Source organism: Manis pentadactyla, chromosome 4 (assembly GCF_030020395.1).
Source record: "Manis pentadactyla isolate mManPen7 chromosome 4, mManPen7.hap1, whole genome shotgun sequence".
Classification (NCBI taxonomy): Eukaryota; Metazoa; Chordata; class Mammalia; order Pholidota; family Manidae; genus Manis; species Manis pentadactyla.
Genome location: NC_080022.1, coordinates 177,156,596 through 177,176,658, shown reverse-complemented (window position 1 = coordinate 177,176,658; position 20,063 = coordinate 177,156,596). Strand labels below are relative to the sequence as shown.

The 20,063-nt window shown below is 40.6% G+C and overlaps 2 protein-coding genes across 6 annotated transcripts in view; one reads left to right on the top strand and one right to left on the bottom strand.

Moving 5' to 3' along the window:
- HELZ (helicase with zinc finger) overlaps nucleotides 1-18,317 on the bottom strand; it is a 169,885-nt gene extending 151,568 nt beyond the window's left edge. For 2 of the 5 annotated variants that reach the window (XM_036899734.2, XM_036899735.2), the window contains exons 1-3: nucleotides 17,045-17,106; nucleotides 15,720-15,775; nucleotides 11,809-11,865 (exon numbers count right to left, since the gene is read on the bottom strand). The gene's annotated coding sequence lies outside the window, so the exon portion shown is untranslated. Of the gene's footprint in view, nucleotides 1-11,808; nucleotides 11,866-14,695; nucleotides 15,660-15,719; nucleotides 15,776-15,915; nucleotides 16,043-17,044; nucleotides 17,107-18,295 lie in introns of those variants that run through there. The other 3 variants (XM_057501628.1, XM_057501627.1, XM_057501629.1) reach the window with 3 other exon arrangements.
- On the top strand, nucleotides 14,554-17,781 carry LOC118919670 (skin secretory protein xP2-like). The gene is made up of 3 exons (XM_057499537.1): nucleotides 14,554-14,569; nucleotides 16,514-17,105; nucleotides 17,496-17,781. The coding sequence occupies exons 1-3, from the start codon at nucleotides 14,554-14,556 to the stop codon at nucleotides 17,665-17,667; spliced, it is 780 nt and encodes a 259-aa protein (XP_057355520.1). The 3' UTR covers nucleotides 17,668-17,781.
- Nucleotides 18,318-20,063: the final 1,746 nt, after the last annotated feature.

Here is a 20,063-nt window from a genome sequence, read left to right as displayed (position 1 = left end):
ATCACAAAGCTACTGCAGCAATAACAACAACAACAAGAACCATTTACTGAATGTGTACTATATGACAGAGGCTGTTGAAAAAGACTATATATATGTAATCTAATTTAATCTCCATAATTGCATTGTAAGGTAGATTATTATCACCATCATCATTCTTATTTACAGATAAAGCAACTAAAACACAGAGAAGTTACCTACCCACAGTTACACTATAAATAAGAGGCAGGATTCAAATCCAGACAGTCCTACACAGCCATGACACTGGTTCTGAACCCACAATGAAGGTTTTAATGCTGTTCTAATGGAGTACAAACTCAAGCTCAAGCAATCCCAAAAGCATCAAACATGAATGGAAAATATCACCGTTTAAACTCTGGAACACCCTTCAAGACTGATTTCCTACAGAGTTCTGCATTACGAAAGCATACATATATTAGCCACATTAGTGATTACCATTTTTTAAGAAGTTGAAAAGCCTCACAAACCTAAACCAATCTCCTTTGGTTAAGCAAAAGTCATGTCCCCAAAGTCCCAAGGCTAAGGGGTACATCAATTAGCACTACCTTTCCATAAAATGATAACATCTGTACCTTCCACAAAAAGTTAACATTATGATCCCTAAGATAACTTTTCACCACGTTTATAGAATAGAAACTTGTTTTAAAATCTACCCATCTTAGTATAATCCAAAAAAAGAATAAAAATCGATAAACTGGAATTTATCAAAATTAAACATTTTTATTCTTTGAAAGACATAGCTAAAAGAATGAAAAGACAAGCTAAAGACTGAGAGAAAGCAACTTGAAAATCATATCTGAAAAAGGATTTGTATCTGAATATACAAAGAATTCTTAAAATTCAACAGTAAGAAAAGAACCCAATTATAAGCTGGGCAAAAGATTTCAACAGACACTCCATAAAGAGGATATAATGATGGCAAATAAGCACATATAAAGATGTTCAATGGCATTAGTTCTCAGAGAAATGAAAATTAAAACCATGATTAGATACCACTAAATACCTATTAGAATGGCAAAATTAAAAATATTCATTATATCAGTTTGATGTGGAATAACTGGAACCCTCATACATTGCATATGGGAATATAAAATGGTACAGCTACTCTGGAAAAAGGGTTGACAGTTTGTTATAAAGTCAAAAATATACTCACTATATGACCCAGCAATCTCTTCTTCCTACAGACAGCTGTGAAATGAAAACACTGTTCATGCAAAAATCTGCACACAAATGTTTGTAGCAGCTCTATTCACAACTCCTAAACACTGGAAGCAACTCAGCGTCCTTTAATGAGCAACAATGAAAAACTACTCAGTAATAAAAAGGAAGAAGCTTTCAACAAAAACAGTAACTTAGTTGAATCTCAAAGACAACAGTACAAGAACCCAGTCTCAAAAGCGCACATACTGTATATTCCACGTGTATGACATTCTCAAAAAGATAAAACTATTGGGATGGAGAAAAGTTAAGTGGTTGCCAGGGTTATGGGGATGGGTAACTATAAAATGTCTCCAATTAGAGCAATCATTGAGTTTACTTGGCACAAAATGTAGGATACTTTTGAAGAATTCCATCAGAGCTATATAACCGGTCCAGGACCAAAAGTAAATGTTGGAAGAAAGATTAAATCAATAGTATACAACAGAAGTGGTAGGCAGACTAGCCTGGACTAAGACATTTTCAGTAACAGATGATATCAAGGGAGGTGATTTATAAGCATCATTCTTTTCCTACTGTAGACCTCTTTCTGTATGAGAATAGCCAACAAACCACCATGAAATCAAGTCATGAAATGTACGTCTATTTTTTTAAAAATCAGCTAATGTTCCCTAAATTAACTTTCTTGTAATGTAGTCATGGTCCTCTTTTATTTCAAATGACGTAAATTTTATATGATTAGAGACATACTTCAAAGAACAAAAATATACTGTGACTAAATAGCAGAAGCCAATAGTAGTAAGTAGAATTTCTGCAATCTAAATTGAAGGTGATCTCTGTATCTCTGTCTTATACATTTGTCTCCATTAGAAAAAAATTATCTACCTCACAATTAATTTGGGTGGAATGAATCAGACTGCATTTGTAAAGGTTTTAGAAGACAGATGAGTTGTGCTAAACATTCCACTATCTACTCTGACAGATATGACTAACATTCATAATCAGTTCTTGATTAAACCCCAAGTTATCCTTAATTATTAAACTATATAAACAATAAAACCATAGGAATACTTAAAGGGCAAATATATTAAAATATACAAGTTTCTCTATATAACTAAAAAATAAATAAACAAAAGAAGAACTACTAGAACAAAACTGGAGATTCACATTTTTTTAAGTCAGTAATTTGCCTTTAATCTGTCTCCTGCATTACCTTCCCTGTGGAAACTCAATTATTATCCTGAAAACAAGACTTTTCTGGAAAGTAAATGTACTGTGACAGAAGAAAGAAAAGCCAGATTGAAACATTATTAAAATAACCCACATAGCATAGCCCAGTGTATTGGACCATATGCCCTCTTCTCCCCACTGGGCAGCACGGCCATGGTGAGACACTGCAGCTAGTGAAAGTGTGGGTCATGCTTCTTCAGGGAGGAAAATAGTTAAGAATCAGTACTCTATAGATGGCATGGTGGTTCTGAAATGCTTATAAAATAAAGTCCACGCTCACTGCTAGATATCCAGGTCACCCAGTCTGGCTACAACCTAACTTGCCAACACTCCCCACACAGGACCCAAGGACAGGGTTCTGAGCTCTGACAATGCCCTTCTCTCTGCCCACATGTCCCTTCATTCCTCCTTCCTCTCTGCACCTAAATCCTACCCAGCTTTAAATGAATGCCTCAAGGCCCACTTCCGTAAGATGCTCTCCTCCCAAAACCAGCATTACTTCCTTCCTATAGGATGATTTGGCCTCTTAATCATCTATTATATTGGATTAAATATATCAGGTATGATGCACCTTATCTACCCAACACAACTATTTTATAATAGGAGTCATATTTTATCTCATTTATATCCCCATGACAGCCATTCGATTCACTAAAACCTTCCAATAAATACTTTAATTAAATTTCCCAAAGAGATGACCTAAAATAACCCAAATGCCAAGCATTCCAAGAACTGTCCTGTACCAAATTCAATTCTCATTAGAATGCCAAGTCAAAGACAAATGTTGTACTATCTTTAAATTTATGTTTTTACCCAAAACTGGAATCTATGATGGTTCAATGGAATATACAGGCAAAATATTCTGCAAAGTAAAAAGTTTTATTTATTATACTGTGCTTAATACTCAGCCAGACTTGCATTTTTCTCTAAAACTCTTATAAAATCACTGAGTATGCAAGAAGCATTAAAAGACATACTAAGCCTACTGAGAAGTAAACTAAGATTATCTATCATATTCTATTTTGAACAATCTCTTTCATAAAGAGGTAAATTCCCCTAAATTTCAGAATGAATGGAATTCAATATAGCAAAGTAAAATGTTTTAAATACATAAAAGAAATATCCTATTGGGACTTTAACCATCTGTTTTAGGGACTAAAATGATAAACACAGAAAAACTAAATTTTAAGAAAGTCATCAACAGCTAAAATTGAGATTTCTTTTTTCCATCTATAACTTTGATGTTTCCTGACCCATTTCTTTAAGAACTTCCAGCAATTTGGAGATGGCCTTCTTAGTTTCAATAATTCCAAATTACTTCTTGAAGAGTCTGAGCCTCCTCCCAAGTCCTTTAACATGCTTACTTATCAATAAATAAAGATATGAAAAAACAAAAACTCATATTTACAAAGGAAGCAAATTATATTATAAGGCTGACCTCCAGAAAAGGTTGCTGCTTACCAAGAAAATTTCACTGTTATAAAACATTTTCTATTCTTTTTATTTCTTCATTTTCCCTTCCAGATTACCTGTATAGACTTGTAATCACATGATAATCTAAAAGAGTAGAGTTTTTTTTTAATAAAACATGAATCAATATAAAAGACACAACTGCATAATTAAAAACAGGCTGTCTTCAAAAGTCTATGTTCTAAAACTATATTTTCAAATCAGAGTTTGAAACTCAGAATAGTGTTTTCTGTAGAAATAGTGTTAAGAATAGGGGTTACTGGAAAGATGTAAAGTAACAAAAGCAAATTACAAAATAATATTTATAGTATGACCTCAATTTGTAAGTAAAAACAAGCAGATCATAAAATAAGAACCTATAATCCCATTATTATAAAATACGTATCTATATGTATTGAAGTTTTTACATATAATTAAGAGAGATATGAAACAAAATACTAAAAGTGAGTACATTTTTCCCCAAAACCCATAATTCTAGTTGAATCATGAGGAAAACATCAGACAAACCCAAATGGAGGGACATTCTATGAAATACCAACTCAGGACTCTTCAAAATTGTCATAAAAACAAGGAAAGTCTAGAAAACTGTCATAGCTCAAAGGACATGACAATTATATTCAATGTGGATTCTGGACAGATCTTTGACCAGAAGAGCTTTAGTGGAAAAACTGGGAGAATACAAATAAAATCTGGAAATTAATTTAATACTTATGTTCCAATGATGGTTTCTTAGATTTGACAAATGTACCATAGAAATGGAAACTGTTAACAACGGGGGAAATTGGGTGCAGAATATATGAGAACTGAGACCTACATTTATAACTTTTATGTCTAAAACTTTCCAAAATTAAAAGTTTATTAAATGATTAGAAGTGAATGTCTCAGAGTGGGAGATTAAAGATTTTTTTTTAATTCATTTGCATGTTCTAATTTTTCAATAAGGAACATGCTTCATTATCATGAAAATCAAAGAGGGAAGGGAGTAACTATTCCAGATAACTAAAGAGACATAATAACCTAAAGAAATAAGATACATTTTAGGGACAAATGGAGAAATGTATATATAAACTTGATATTGGATAGTATAACCACTAATAGTGTTGAATTTTTTTCTTACGTGCGATAATGGTATTTGTTTAAGAAGAAAATGTCCTCACTTAGGAGACGCATGCTGATGTGTGGATGAAGTACCGTCCAAGATGGCTGCCACTTACTTTCAACTGGCTGAGAAAAAATACCTCTTACCTATCTACTTAGAGAAACAGAGAAAAGGCAAATTAAGAGGAAACACTGAAAACTGGGTGTTGATCATATTACTTCAACTTTGTTATATATTTTACATGAAATTTACGTAAGATTTTCATAAGTTAAACTAAGTTTGAACTAAAAAGTGACTAACACCTAACTAATTCAGAAGTGACAATTTTCTCTTAGATATAAAATATATTCTAATTTTATATACTGCTAAATTTATCTTCTCCAAATTAAAAATGATTGAAAAGGAGTGATTTATTTCACATAAGAAATTATAGCTAGTATTCAGAAGTAATATTTAGGCTTCCTTCAAATTGATATTGAATATAATCCTCTTAATCAGCTGGGCAGTGTATACTGATCTTGGGCTCATTAATTTCTAACTTACTAGTTTTTTAAAATAAATATGCTTACTTGAATACAATTATCTTATCCCTTAAAGAAGCCAGAAAGAAGATTAAATAACCCAGAAGACACAGTTGGAAATAGTAAAGAAGAATAAGAAATAGAGTCAGTGGCAGAATAGAAGAGCAGGTATCTTATAAGGCTGCATTCCATGCACCCAGTGCAGGCCTAGCTCATCTTGAGCCTAAGATCCTGTATAGACATTATCTGCCCAAAATGCCTTTCTCCAGCAGGAAGTAGTGGAAATGATAAGGCATAGGAAAACTCTCTCTGCTCTCTACTGCTCAGAAATCTTTTTTATACCATTTCTGATATTAGTCCTGAAACTCTGTTATTCTATACAAAACACCTTTCAAACAGGTATACAGTATTACATCATACCTATTAGGATGGCTACTATCAAAAAAAACAGAAAATAACAAGTCTTGGTGAAGATGTGGAGAAAGTGAACCCAATACTTTGCTGGTGGGATATAAAATGGTGCTACTGCTATGGAAAACAGTATGGCTATCTTTCAAAAAAATTAAACACAGAATTATCATATGACCCAACAGTTCCTCTTCTGGGTATTTACCCAAAAGAACTGAAAGCAGTGACCTGAATAACAGCATTATTCACAACAGCCAAAAGGTGGAAGCAACCTAGTGTCTATCAACAGATGAATGGATTTTTAAAATGTGCTATTTACAAACAATGGTATATTATAACCTTAAAAAGGAAGGAAATGCTGACACATGCTATAGCACAGATGAGCCCTGAAGACTTTATGCCAAGTGAAATAAGCCAGACACAAAAGGACAAATAATGTATGACTGCCCTTAAATGAGGTACCTGGAGTAATCAAATTCACAGAGACAGAAAGTAGAATGGTGGATGCCAGAGTCTTGAGGGACGGGGAATGGAGAGTTGTCTAATGGATACAGAGTTTTAATTTGAGAAGATGTTAAAAGCTCTGGAGATGGATGGTAGTGACAGTTCCATGACAACATGAATGTACTTAATGCCACTGAACTAAAATGCTAAATAGTTAGAATGGTAAATTTATGTAATGCATATTTTACCAAAATTCTCAAAAGCTAAGTATACAAGCCATAATACCCTCCTTATAAGCAGTAAAGCCCATGTCCTAATACAGATGTAAACTTAAGGAATGCTCACTGCCCATTTCCCAGTAGGCCCTGCCCATGATGGAGGCCTGGGAGATGGCAGAGGAGAGGCAGAACCAGAGGTAGGAAATGAGTCTCAAAATGAGCCCCACTAAATACACTTAAAAAAGCCAAAGCACATGGCAAGGTCCAGAGTGGCTAGGAGAGGCCGGCTAGGGAAGAGAAGGCAAAGGTGGAAGGAAGGGAATCTCTCAGGACATGCGCAGCTGATGAGACTGATAAGGGACAGAACAGCTGTGGGGAAAAGGAAGAACAGAGAGTAGGAAAAAATCAGAGAAGGGAACTCCCCCAAGACAGGGAAAGAGAGGGGAATGGGGAAAAAGAAAAAAAGAGAATTATAAGCAAGAAGAGGACTCATTCAAAGAAAGATTCTGCCCAAGTGCCAGCAGAAAATGACTTCCTTCCATCTAAAGAAACTGAGAAAGTAGGCAAAGCCTATAAGAAGTCGGGAGGAGACACTGTTCTATGAAAGAATACTACTATGTGTCAATCCATGGAAAACTACTGCCATTTTTTTTCATTTGTTCTTGTTTTTTACAAGAAGAGAACACTTATTTGTTCAGGAATAATGTCAACTCAGGCCTAACTTCTTTATTTATATCAAACACTAGTATGCCATAGATGGAGTTAAAGATGTTCTAGGGTTAAGAGTATACAGGCTTGAAGCCAGCTCTACCTAAATCTGAATCCTGGCACCGTGACCTCAACCTGCGTTGTTCTCCAAATCTGCAAAATGGGAATAAAAACAGCAGCTACCTCACAGGATTGTACCAAGAATTAAACAGGTCAAAATATGAAAGCACTTAGAACAGTGCTGGGCCCGTTCAGATCTAGAATATGAACTCCGTGAGTGCTGCGATTCTGTATGTTTTGTTCACTGTTGGAAGTCCCAGGTGCCTGACATAACAAGTATTTGTTGGAAAATAAAATAAAAATTTATTGAATAATACAACTTGATGCCAGAATTCCAAACAGCCACTACCCTTTTGTTATTACAGACAACTCCACTCTACATAATACTCTAGCCTCCAAGTTTAGAGTTCATTGAGGGTCTTCACACACCTTGTCTCAAGTGATTCTGTGAAGCTGATATTAATATCTCCACCTTACAGACAAACTAAGACTCAGAAGACATAAGTGACTTGCCCAAAAACATAGTCAAAGGCAACACAGAAATTCTGGAAGTTAATCCTATTTCTCTTCACTCTAGACCCCACCCAGAAAGCTCAGAACATACCCTCCTAAACTGTTCAGCTCTTCCTACGTGCAAATACACAAAGTTTAAGGTCACCAAAACACTTTTCCCTTTTTGCTTCAATAGAATTGATGGGGAGAGAAGAAACAAGTGAAACATTAATAACTGTTGAAGTTGGACAGTGGGTACAGTACGATTTATTACACTCTTCTTTCCACTTCTGTATGTCTAAAAGTTTCCACAATAAAAAAAAAATTATTAAAAAATAAAGTCCTCACTCCCCAACATAAACTCACCTACATCCAACTTTCTATCGAGCACACCTGGGTGTGAGAAAAACAGTTAGGAACCTCCAGCACGTCTCAGTTGGAGGCAGGGAGAGAGTACTGGACTGGGTGGGAATCAGGAAGCTTTAGTCTCAGCTCTGCCGACTCACAGTGAGACCTCGTTGATTCCTCTAACTCCTCTGGGCCCCAAACTTCCTCACCTATTCCTTCTAGAATCAAAAGTCCGATTTCAGCTTTCTACTCACTCCTTAAACTCAACACATAAAATCAAATTCATCTTTTCTCTATTCTAAACCCCTAAGACCTTTTTTTCCTCCTCACTTCCCTATTCCTGATGCTCCATTTTATCAGCCACCCAACCATAAGAACCTCAACAGCATCTCTGACTTGAGACATAGACCTGACTGTTCTCTTCACTCCTACCTAATCAATCCCCATTTCTCTGTTTAACTTCCAACATATCTCCTGTATCTATCGCATCCTTTCCATTCCCAAGGGTGCCAATTCAGTTCAGGCCTTCACCATCCCTCACATGACCTATTACCATGAACCCAACCAAAGTCCCTGTCCCTAGTTTCTCCTCATTGCCAATTCACCATACTTTTCATTAGTCTGACATTTAACACACTTCAAAATCCCAGTCCTGACCCACTGGCAGCCTCCCCTTCGGCTATGTTCCCTTATGTATCCCAGGGTCCAGGTAATTTCGATATGCAGTTTCCTGACACCCACTCATTTCCCATGCCACCCCTTTGCTTTTGCTCAAGCTGTCCTTCCCTCCAAAATGCTCTCTTTCCATCACTTCTCATCTTGCCGGTCATGCAATTTAAATGCCACCTCTTCATTAGAAGTCTTCCTTGATAACCCCAAGGGGGCAGCATCACTCCCTCCATTTACCCCAAAGCTTAACTAACAACCCCTTTTACAGCACCTTCCAAATTCCTTTTAGCCATTCTCCTCGCTTGATGATTTGTTATCAGTAGGAATGATGTTTTATTCATCTTTGTATCCCTCAGAACAGAATGTCTCAAAGAGTGTGCCCAAGTACAGTACTATGCATTGCATGAGTTAAAGATGCACTAGACCACCATCCCCTCAAGCCAAGTAGCTCCAAAAGGACTGCATCAGCCAGAGTCCCCAGTTGGTCAAGCCTCAAGGATTCTCAAGCACCCCTCCTCCTTCAACCACGTAGACACCATGATGATAACTTAAGAAGCACTCAGAGGATGCAGCACAGCACATGGTACAGGGTAGATGCCTAATAAATATTTGCTGAACTGACCTTGGCATAACGCACCTGTTCCCCTTCAACCACTATGCCTAAGATCACTTAACCATCTAGATAGACCAGACTCTATGTGAGCATTTTCACTGAACATGTTCTAGTTATCTTTTTAATAATCACCTGTTTACCAGCTGGTTATATTTGCCTTCCCATACAAAGCCTACATCAATTGTTTACTGCAAAAAATGAAAGAGGATATGAACAAACAATGTACCATGAAAGACTCAAAGAGTAAAAAAAACCAACACTATAGAACAAAGAAATGCTACTTTACACTACTGAATGAGCAAAAACTTTTAAGGAAGAAATGTATTTCTTTCCAGCTACAGTGAAGCGGGTACACCCCTGTATCTGTTAGTAGTACAAACTGCTGTAACACTCTCAAAAAACAATATGGCAATATATCGTCAAAAGCCATAAAAACAATCATTCCATTCAACACAATAATGCACTCAGAAATTTCTCCTAGAGATATACTTAGTCAAAAAAGAAAAAAACAGTAATATCTACAATAATGTAGATCAAAGTATTAACTGAAAACCAGCCAGCAACATAAATACCTAACATAAAACAATTTAGGTAAATTATGGGAGCAAGACTTGATGAAATACTTCGTAGTCTTTCAAACATAATCATATAAATTAAAATTGTGACACCTATAACATGGAAACGTTTCATGATGTAATACGTAGAAAAAATTAAAATTATATGCACGTAACTAAAAATGAGTTAAATATATATACACATATATATTTAACTATACATACACACACACACACACACACACACACATTTTTTTAATAGAATGGCAAAAAGAAAATCAACTATTTTAGGGTAATAACCCAAATATTTAACAATGTAATAGCAATTCTTAAATGATTTCATAATTTAAGAAAGTTCCACAATACTGAGGAAACAGAGAAGCTCCAGGATACAAGGCTGACATAGTGACAAGAAAAGGTCCCCCCTCCCTTCTGTCATTCCCTTCGGCCTTCACTGAGAACTAGCATGCACTCCCTAACGTGAAGACCTATGACAACCCCAGTCCCCACCTTTCCAAGGACCAACAAACCACCTCAACTGGTCTTTAATCACACTCATGAACCTGTGGGCGCTGAATTGTGCACAAGTATATACTCAAGAAACAAAGAACCCTACAAGCAGGTATTACTTTGGCAATAAGCAGGTAACCCAGCCCAAGTCCAATCATATACTATACTATAGTAATTGTCACATTAAAGCCTCTGGAATTCTCAAGGCCAACTTGCTGACTCAGTGGCAGACTGTATCACAGCTCAAGAGCAGCATGGACTCATGGACAAATCAAAGAACTAGGACCAGGAGATTTACGTATAGTAAAACGGGGAAAAAAGTTATTTTAACTACAAAGAACGGAAAGCTAAAAGCTCCAGCATAAAACAGATGGGTAAAAAGTAGCTGGCAACATCTCATAAGTCTTACCCAGCCAGAGTCCAAAAAGCAAGATAGCAAGTCACTTTATTAACAGATGAAGCTTTCTGAAGCTAGTGATGTCTGACAAAAGACTAGTAATGAAAATATATCAAAAAATAATTTTAGTACTGATGCCCACAAAGACAATGTGTACATAATCTTCTAATTGTTCTTCTGTAGTATTACAGTTTGCTAGGTTTAATAATGAAAGACCAAGATACTATGAGGTACCAAGAAAATTAATCACTGTGAAACTCAAAACTAAAGTGTCTTTCTTTACTTAGCCGGGCATTCCAGCAAAACATAAATAATTTGAAGGACTAATACATTCACTGTATGGAGGGAACACAACCATCAGGAAAAAAAGTTTAACCTTCTGCTTCTGGTAATGTATCCTCAGCATCTAGAGCCTCAAAAATGCAGATATTCAGTCATTCATGACAATACACACATAGCAGATAACAGGAAAAACAATTCAATGCTTAACTAAGTTCATCAGAGCGCAGGGCAACTACCACTCAAGAATGTTGACACAAAAACTGAAGGACCTCTCAAGTTCCAATCACAGGCAGATAAGTTGAGCCCCCATGCAGTTACTCATTCAGAACAAAAGTGGAAGATTAACCTACCCTCACTTCTCTTCAACAAACTGACAAAAGGGCAAGCAGGCTCTTCAGAGTATGGCAGTCGTTATCCAGTCTGTTCCAGGTCAAGACTTGCCCCACTGGGTTACCGCTGTGCAGTCTCACTACAGTGCTGTATCGCTCCGCCCTGTCCCACTCAGCCTTTCTGGCCATACACTCTCATCTAGATTGAGTGTCTCCTGTCTGTCTCAGCCATTACCAAGTTCTTGTTTTCTAAATAAGTCTCTCCGAAAGCATTACTCACCTGCAGTTCACTGCACTGGGGAACACCCAAATAGCCCATCAGAGCTCTTTATAATTTCTGAAAAAGAGAAGGAAGATTTTAAATACGTAGTAGGAAACACTACTGCTGATATATCCATTCTGAAGCATTTGTATCCAGTATTCACAGCATATGGTCTTTTGGTCCACAGTATTTCAATAAAATGCAGTATAACCAGCCAGGACCAAGAGTCCTGAAATACAGGACCAGAGATAAAAGTGTGGTTTAATGTTGTTGCTGCTTCTTAGCTGTGTGGCCTTGGGCAAGTCACTTCACTTCTCCAGGCCTAAATTTCCTCATCCATAAAATCAAACCAGACAGAAGTAGCAGAGCACATTTAAAGCGGAGAAAGCACAGGCTTTCCAGGACAGAACCCCAGCGCCACTACTTACATCTTGTGACATTCTGTTAGCTACTTCACAGTTAGCCTAAATTTCCTCCTTTACAAAACAGAAATAATAACATCTTGGAGTTGTTATGGGATTATAGGAGGGATAATAAAGAGTTATAAAAAGCCTATAGTGAATATACTGTGTTGCTTATCATAAAATTCCACAGATGGTAACTACCACAATTACCCCCAGCCCTAAGGTGATATGAATTCAATTCACAAATATTTATTTCCTTAAAAGATCAACAAATCAACACTTTATCAACCTGACAATGGAATTAACTATTTGATTGTTTCATTAAATTCAGTTACGGCTATCTTAGACTGTTAATATAGTTTAAGATAATCAACATTACTTAGTACCTAACACCCCAGGAAATGAGCGGACATAGTCCCTGGATCACATCTAAACACTGGTCTTCCCTGAATTCTTCCTCTGCTTTCCTGCCAATATACCTCAACAGAGAGGTCTTCCAAAAGCCAAATGACACCAGCAATATTCGCTATGGTCAGCTCAGCAGCACACAACTAAAGTTAGAGGAAAGAGGACAGAGGCGTTTTTTTTATCCTTTTTAGTTCATACACTCAAGTACTGCTCAAATTTATTTAATGTAGCATGCAACACTTTGGCATAAAAATAATAAATATTCTTTAAAAACTTGACTAGTTATGCATATTGCCTACTGACAGGAAGCTCGGCTTACAGGAATATTCCGAGTAGAATTTCCATAGAAGAAAGCAAAAAGGCAAATTCAGATGTGCTGAGAACACCTAAAATATAGCACAGAAATAACAAAAATCACAGACTTTGGAATGGTTTGGTCAAACAATATGCCATGCATTCTTTGAAGAACCTAATGCTGAATCAGGGTTTTTGTGTTGTCCAAAAGCAAGATGAATATATAAACTTTGGTTTTATCAGACAATTTCCTGCACTTGAAGAAACTGACCCAGCACAATTTACATAAGTAAACAAGCTTGTGTGACTATTTGGTAGTATGTATGTTGAAAAACTTTCACTGTTTTAGACAATAGCTTAAAAAATTATTTATATGTGTGTGTGTATATTACCTTTATGTATATATATATACACATATACATAAAACTCTCATGTTACATCTGCAATATTATTTTTAAAAAAGGAATATTAACCCTGTTAAATTCAGGCTTACTCAGAAGTATTAATTATCCCAGCCACCCTTGAAGTGATAGACCCCTGTGTTTTATGCTGCTTCTAGCCAATGCTACAGAAATAATCCTGACTACACCCATCAATTTAAATAAACTGTAAGCTGGAGTGGCCACTCTCCATACATATCATAGTTCTCTCCTAGAAAACATTGCAAAATATTACTTAGATACCAAATTATATTTGCATGGACATTATGAAAATAAACAACCTTAACAATTTAAAAAAAATTTTTAAGTCACTCCTCCCCACCTCTTGTTTATCAACAAATTGATAAACTTGCCCAAAATCTTCCGTGCATTTAAACAACAGGCAAATGCACTTCTTGTGCTGGACCTGTATTTGGATCTTAATATTAGTCTGACAGACAATTACAGACTCATTTGCAGTTAATATTAATACCAAACCTATTTCTTAAACAGAGAACATAAATGGCATGTGTAAGTTCTGGTCCACTTATTTGTAGGTCCCTCTGCAATATTCTTATCCTTTCATGAATATGCTGTATATTTTTAAACTACACAAGGCCCTTTGCAAGTAGGAGTGATTTCTCCTGTTTTTCTGGCATCAATCCCCTCTCCAGTAAAACACTGAGCTATCTATAAATGTATACAAACTTTAAAACAATGTAGATTGAATATTTATAGTATTAGAATATGAAACTTCTTGCTAACAATTGCAGAAATCAAGTTTATCAGCTGATGAGAGGTACTTACTGATTCCCAAAAACTACTGCCTTACCTAAAAATAGTGTCCAGCTTCCCAGCCAAAAGGACAGACTAAAAAAGCTATGTCTTTATTCAGCTCAAAGACACAGACTTCTACTTCACCACAACCTTCCATACTATGGTATTTCCCATTTTAGAATACTTTGTGTAACAACTTGTTTGGTGGCCAACCACTGACTTCACTTTGAAGTGAACACTAGCACTTCACATGGTCTACATGTGTGAAAATTGTGGAAAATTCTTGACACAATTTAGGCCAGACAACAGTAGCCACACAAGATCACTTATTTCTAAATATGCAATTTTAGGCTACAAATGAACATCTTCACAGGACAAAAAGCAGATCACCGGTTCCCTTCTACAAAGTAATCTGTATTTTTTAAAAAAAGCTAAAAAGTTCAGATTGGGAGGTCTAAGCCATGACTGCCTCCTTCTGTAAGTTGAAAATAAATTGAAAGATCCAGATTTGCTCTGCCAAGAATAAAAATTAAAATATATGTAGTAAACACAAGCACTGACTGCTGAGTGTCAAATATACACAAATGTGGTGTCTGCACTTACACAGAGTCTTGGTTTATGTCCACCTTCCTCTCCCAAGTTTGTTTTTTTAATTAAGGCAAAATGTCAATAGTGTGCCTCAATCTGGAAAAAAAAATAAAGCATACCTTATTCTTCTTGAACAGATGTTATAGATATGAAAGTTTGTGGGAAAATTTCAAAATCCAAAGGCTACCCAGATGTGTTAAAAAAATAAATAAATAAAGCCTGAAGTAACCAATCTACCATAATTAACTTACATTATCTCAATAGACCACAATAAAATATTTTTAAAGTTGAGAAAATCACTTGTGAAAAATGTAAAATTAGCAAACTTCTCTCCTTCTCCCCAATACAGAATACTTACTGTTCACGAACTACACTATATCCATAAGGTCCTTTCAATCCAAAGTATTTTAAGTTAGACTAGAAAAAGCAACACTGAATTCACATGTGACCAGAAAATAATGAAATCCAGTCTAATCCCTGATGAGCTAAACAAAACTCAACACTATCATTCTTACTCAAAATAACTATGAGAAAGACAAGTATTATTCCATTTTTCAGAGAATGAGGGGAGTGACTGGCTTGCCTAAAATACTTCTTTCCAATGGAAAGGGTGTACTTTTAAGAGTCCCAGAAATTGTGGACACACAAAATCTACACACACAGTCACTAACACTCAGTGTAGAGTAAGTGATGAATATCAAAACACAGATAAAATTAAGACATCCAATTAAAGTTACACAAGGAAATTTAAGGAGGCAAACTATAATTACCCCTGTGAAGATACTAATCAAGGATAGCTGCAAATAACCTTTGGCTCTGGATAAACTCCACTACAGCTGAGAATGTTAGAACCACTGAAAAGTTTGGTACATTTGATGTATTTTTCCTTTCTAAATCTAGCCCTGCCTAAAATCCATTTGACTGAGTGAGATACTTGGAAAACAAAAATGGTCCCATCAAATTACTTAGTTTCAGCTTCACCTTTATGAGTTAAGATAAAGAAGGAAAAAAGGTAGATCATTTTTAACTGTGGTCTCACCTTACACATCTCACCAGCACTGTAGTTCTTTAGTGATCAATTACTTCATCCAATTCCTGAGGTAAATAGAAAAGTAAAATGTGTGTGTACAACACCAGTAATAGACATGATCAGTAGCAAACATTTTATCAGCCTGAGGTGAAAGGGCATCTAAATTTCAAATGGAAAAAGGTTACCAAAGTGGTACAGTATTCACCTTTGTAAATGAGTCTGTTTTTATCACTTTAAAATAAAAACATTTCCCCTCTGTCTCTTAGAGTAATAATTATAAAACGCTCTTAAAATCCAAAACATAAAGTCATCTCTTTCAGCACTGACTGACCTTTGAAAAAAAAGAAGAAGAAATCTCATTACTATGAGTTTAAGAAAGGGCAAAATTAAGAACAAACTAGCCGGACAACAACTCCCCACTCTTCTCCACTCTAGGAATCCACTGTCCCTGGGGTTATACGTGGTGTATTAATGATTTGCCTGAGAAGTCTGAGTTGGGAGGGAGATGGAATAACAATTCAGAGTTTCAAACAAAACCTGAGGATCCCAATGCAGGAAGAATCCTACGACCCTGGCTTCTAACCCGGTCTGAAGAATCCTCAGCAAAGGGGAGGGTGCAGAAAGCTCAAATAAGTTGGGGGGAGAGGAATCAAAGTTCCCTAGATAAAACTGCAACCTCTTAGCCCTCGAAAACGGGACTCTTAAGGGAAAGAGTACTGTTTTTATTTTTGTTGATGTGCTCATGGGCCAGTGAGAATTTCCGAGGAGGGGGCGGAGAAAGGGGGGAAGAAAGTGAAGCTCAGGCAACAGCCCTCGGCGGGGGAGGGAGGGTGCGCCCCTGACCCACTTTTCCCGACGCCCACTCTCCGGCCCCCGCGCCACCCGGGTGGAAGGCCGAGCCCTGAGGGGCCGAGCGAGCGGGGCGTGGGAGGCCCGCACGCTCCCCACCCCCAGCCGCGACCCGGAGGACGGGAGCGTGCGACGAGGCTCGACTCGCCCTCTCGGAGTGCCCGCGGCTGGAGAAAGCTCCCGCAGGCCCGCGGCCCGGACCTGCACGGCCCCCGCCGCCGCCTGGGCCGAGGGCGCCGCCGCCCCCAGCGGAGGGGAAGGGGACCGAGGAGGGGAAGAAGCTGTAAACAGCCCCAGCGTCCGGGCCTCGCCTCGAAGAGCCCCGCTTCCCAGGCCCCGCCGGAGCCGCGCGGGCCCCCAGCCCGCCCCGGGGCCACCCGTCCTGGCGTCCGGGAGACCGGAAGGGGGTCCGGTCGCCTCCCCGGAGGGCTCCGGCAGCTCGCGGAGCGGTCCCAGAAGCAGAGAAGGGGGAAGTCAGGACTTACCTGTCATTACTTTCTACGCCATCTTGGATCCACTTGTCAACGTCCCCACAAAGCATTATGGGTAAGAAAGAGCCTTTAAAGTGACTCCCCCCCTCGGCCCCCGACTCCCGCCTCCCGCTGCCGGCGCCGCCCCTCCAACCGCACCTCCCGCCCGGAAAGTTGCCCGGGGTGGCGGGCTCGCCCGGACGCCCGGCCCCCTCCCCTCCTCCGGGATGTTTGCATTTAAAACTCACCCCATTTTTTAAGTGTGGCTTTGGGTTTTTTTCTCTTTCCTCCTGCCCCTGGCCTCCCTTCCCCCCACCCCTGGCCTCCACGCCTGTTCCCTTTGCCCTGCCGCCCTCCTGCCCTGGCAGACACCCCACGTCTGCATTTAATCAGCCCGAAGTTTCCCTGCTGCTGGCGGCAAAGAGCTGCTCATTGATTTATTTATGCGCATTTATGCGTCTGTTAGTGCTCTAGGTCCTCGGTGCGCGGCGGCGGGCTCCGGCTGCCGGCTTCCCGCCCCCGGGCTGCTGGGGGTAGCCTACAGGGCTCGGAGCCCGGCAGCACTGCAGACCAGCCGGCGCTCTGACTCTCGCATCTGCCGGCGGAAAAGTGCCTGTGTCCTGGCACGGCGCTGCTAGGCCGTCGGGCTCCAGGACCTGGGCGGACACGGTGTCCCCGAGTCAACCTACGTCAAAGCGTGTTTGGGGGGCAGGGGGAGGAGAATAATAAACTAAATGCAACTTTTACCCTTGTTTGAGCGCTCTCCCGCTCTCTCCTCCCCTCGGCCGGTAACGTGATCCGCGACCCTCTAGGTGGAAACCCCTCCCCTAGGAATGTGGTTTTAGGCTCGGCCGCATCCACCCTTTTACAGTCCCGGGCTGCGCGCTGACTGTGACTTTCCGGGGCAGGTAATTAGGGACGCTGGCTGCGGGATCCAGTCCCGGCGCCGAGGCGTGCCAGGGCTCGGGGGAGGGTCCCAGAGAGGGGCCGGGACAGGGCGGAGGGTGCGGCTGCCCTTGTCCACCCGCAGGGTCCCAGCGGGGCGGCGAGCCCGGGCCCCGGGCGAGGGGAAAACTGCGGGCGCCACTAGAGTTGTGGGCGGACGCACGGAGGCCACGGGGTGCACTGAAAAGTACTGGGCGTCGCGTCGCCGGCTGGGGGAATCCGGGTGAGGGATCCTGGTGCCCACGACCACCGCCCGGGTGTCTGCTCCGGCCAGCGGGCTCTTTGCACGGGAGCTGACCGAGCCCTCTGCCGGATACTCACATCGGGCTTTGGGTTTCGCGGGGCCAGCAGAGCAGCTGCCCGCGCCCTCGCGCAGTGGCCCGTTTTCCCCCTGGAGCCTGTCGATCAGTACCCCCCGCCACACTTCCCAGTGCCTCTGGTCTCTGCAGACTTTGGGGACCTGCTCTGATTGCCTTTTTTTATCCAAGCAATTTTTTGCAAAGAGATGTCCAAGAGAATATCCTCCAGGGCATCAGTGCTTGCGAAACTGTATTCAGAACAGAATGCTCTCGAATGGCTCTGAAATTAGAAGAATGCACGTGCATTAAACCCCGCCTTCGATGCCCGGGAGGGCCTGGGGCTTTGGCTCTACTCAGAGGGTTGATGCTTCCTGCAGACCCCGAAAGAAACCTCTCTCGAGGAATCTGGACCGTTGCTGACCTGATCCCTGCCCCCGGGCAGCTAAAAACTCCATCAGGCAATTGCCCCGGTCAGATGAGAAGAGTGAGGTGTAGACTCATTAAGGGATTGGCCCGGAGTCAGCCGTGAGGGAGGGAACGAGGTAATGAGTCACTCCCGGCCGGCCGGCGAGAACGCAGCGTGCCGGGGAGAGACCTCCCCTGAGTCACCGCTTCTTTGAGCTCCGCATAAGTTGGGAAACCAGAGCCTGGAGCCAGGTTCTTAGATGTTCTAGCGCAGGCAGCCACGCAGGACCGCGGCCTACGGAGGGAACGCAGCGCCTCCCAGACCCTCTGTTCTTGCCGCTGCCCACTTGAAAATAGAATGCCCCTCCCATCTAAAGAGGACTCGTAAGTCTCCTCTTTGCAGGGCACCCAACTGCTGCTTTTCCAGCTCTGTTTCAGCACTTAGCCATTCCTATGCATTTATTTAATGGTTGCTTTGTGTTTACAAGGCTCCTTTAGGTGTGGGGTCTGAGTTTCCAATAATTAAACATTAAGTAAGCCGAGGGAAAGGACTGTACCTCCCAAACGTTTCTTGAGTAGGTGTGTTTCTTTGCGCCAATAGGCCTGACCCAGAGAAGCACTCAATTTACATGAAGGCCTGACCCATTCATCCACTCCAGGGGGCATCCTCTCCTGGTCCATTCTTGCAGGAGACACCACCAGTTGCCTGACCTAGATAGATTCTAGCCTAACTCCTCTGCCTGCCTCCACTCTGCCTCCTACAGTCCATTCTCCATCTGACCAACCCAGGGGCGTTTGTGAAATATAAATGGAAGTCACGTGGTTCTCTGCTTATCACCACCAAAGGCTCCTCATCCTCTTGGAATAAAACTCAAATGCCTAACCATGGCCTTCACGCTCCTGTGTGCAGTGGCTCCTGCCCCCCTTCCCCATCATGTCGAGTGCCCCGGCCTCTCTTTCCCCACTGCGCCCCAAGCTCCCTGCCACCAAGAACCTCATTCCCCGAGATCGGATGACTATCACCTTTTCAGCAGTCAAGTCTCAGCTCAGAGGTCACCTCCTCAAAGAGAACTTTGCTGATCTCCTTAACCAAAGCACATCACTCTCTATTGTCTTGCCTGGGTGCGAAATGTTCTAGTTTGTCTGTTTGTTGATTGTTGATTACCTGCCTCAACCCCTTTAGAGTGTAAGCTCCATAGGGGACAGGCCTTCTGTGGCCTGTTTCCTCAGTTCCTGGACCAGGGCCTGGCACATGTATTTGATGGTCAGCAAGTATTTGTTGAATGAAGGGCCAAACATTTATCAGAGGGCCCTTCATCTCTTCAGGTTACTCTGAACCATGTGCAGCTGGAGGCAGCCAGACAGGACTGGAGTTCAGGGAAAAC

Excerpts from the sequence above, each read along its gene's own strand:
- LOC118919670 (XM_057499537.1), top strand. Across the intron at positions 17,106-17,495 it reads GTCCCCACAAAGCATTATGG|TGCTCTAGGTCCTCGGTGCG; the intron begins GTAAGAAAGAGC and ends TGCGTCTGTTAG.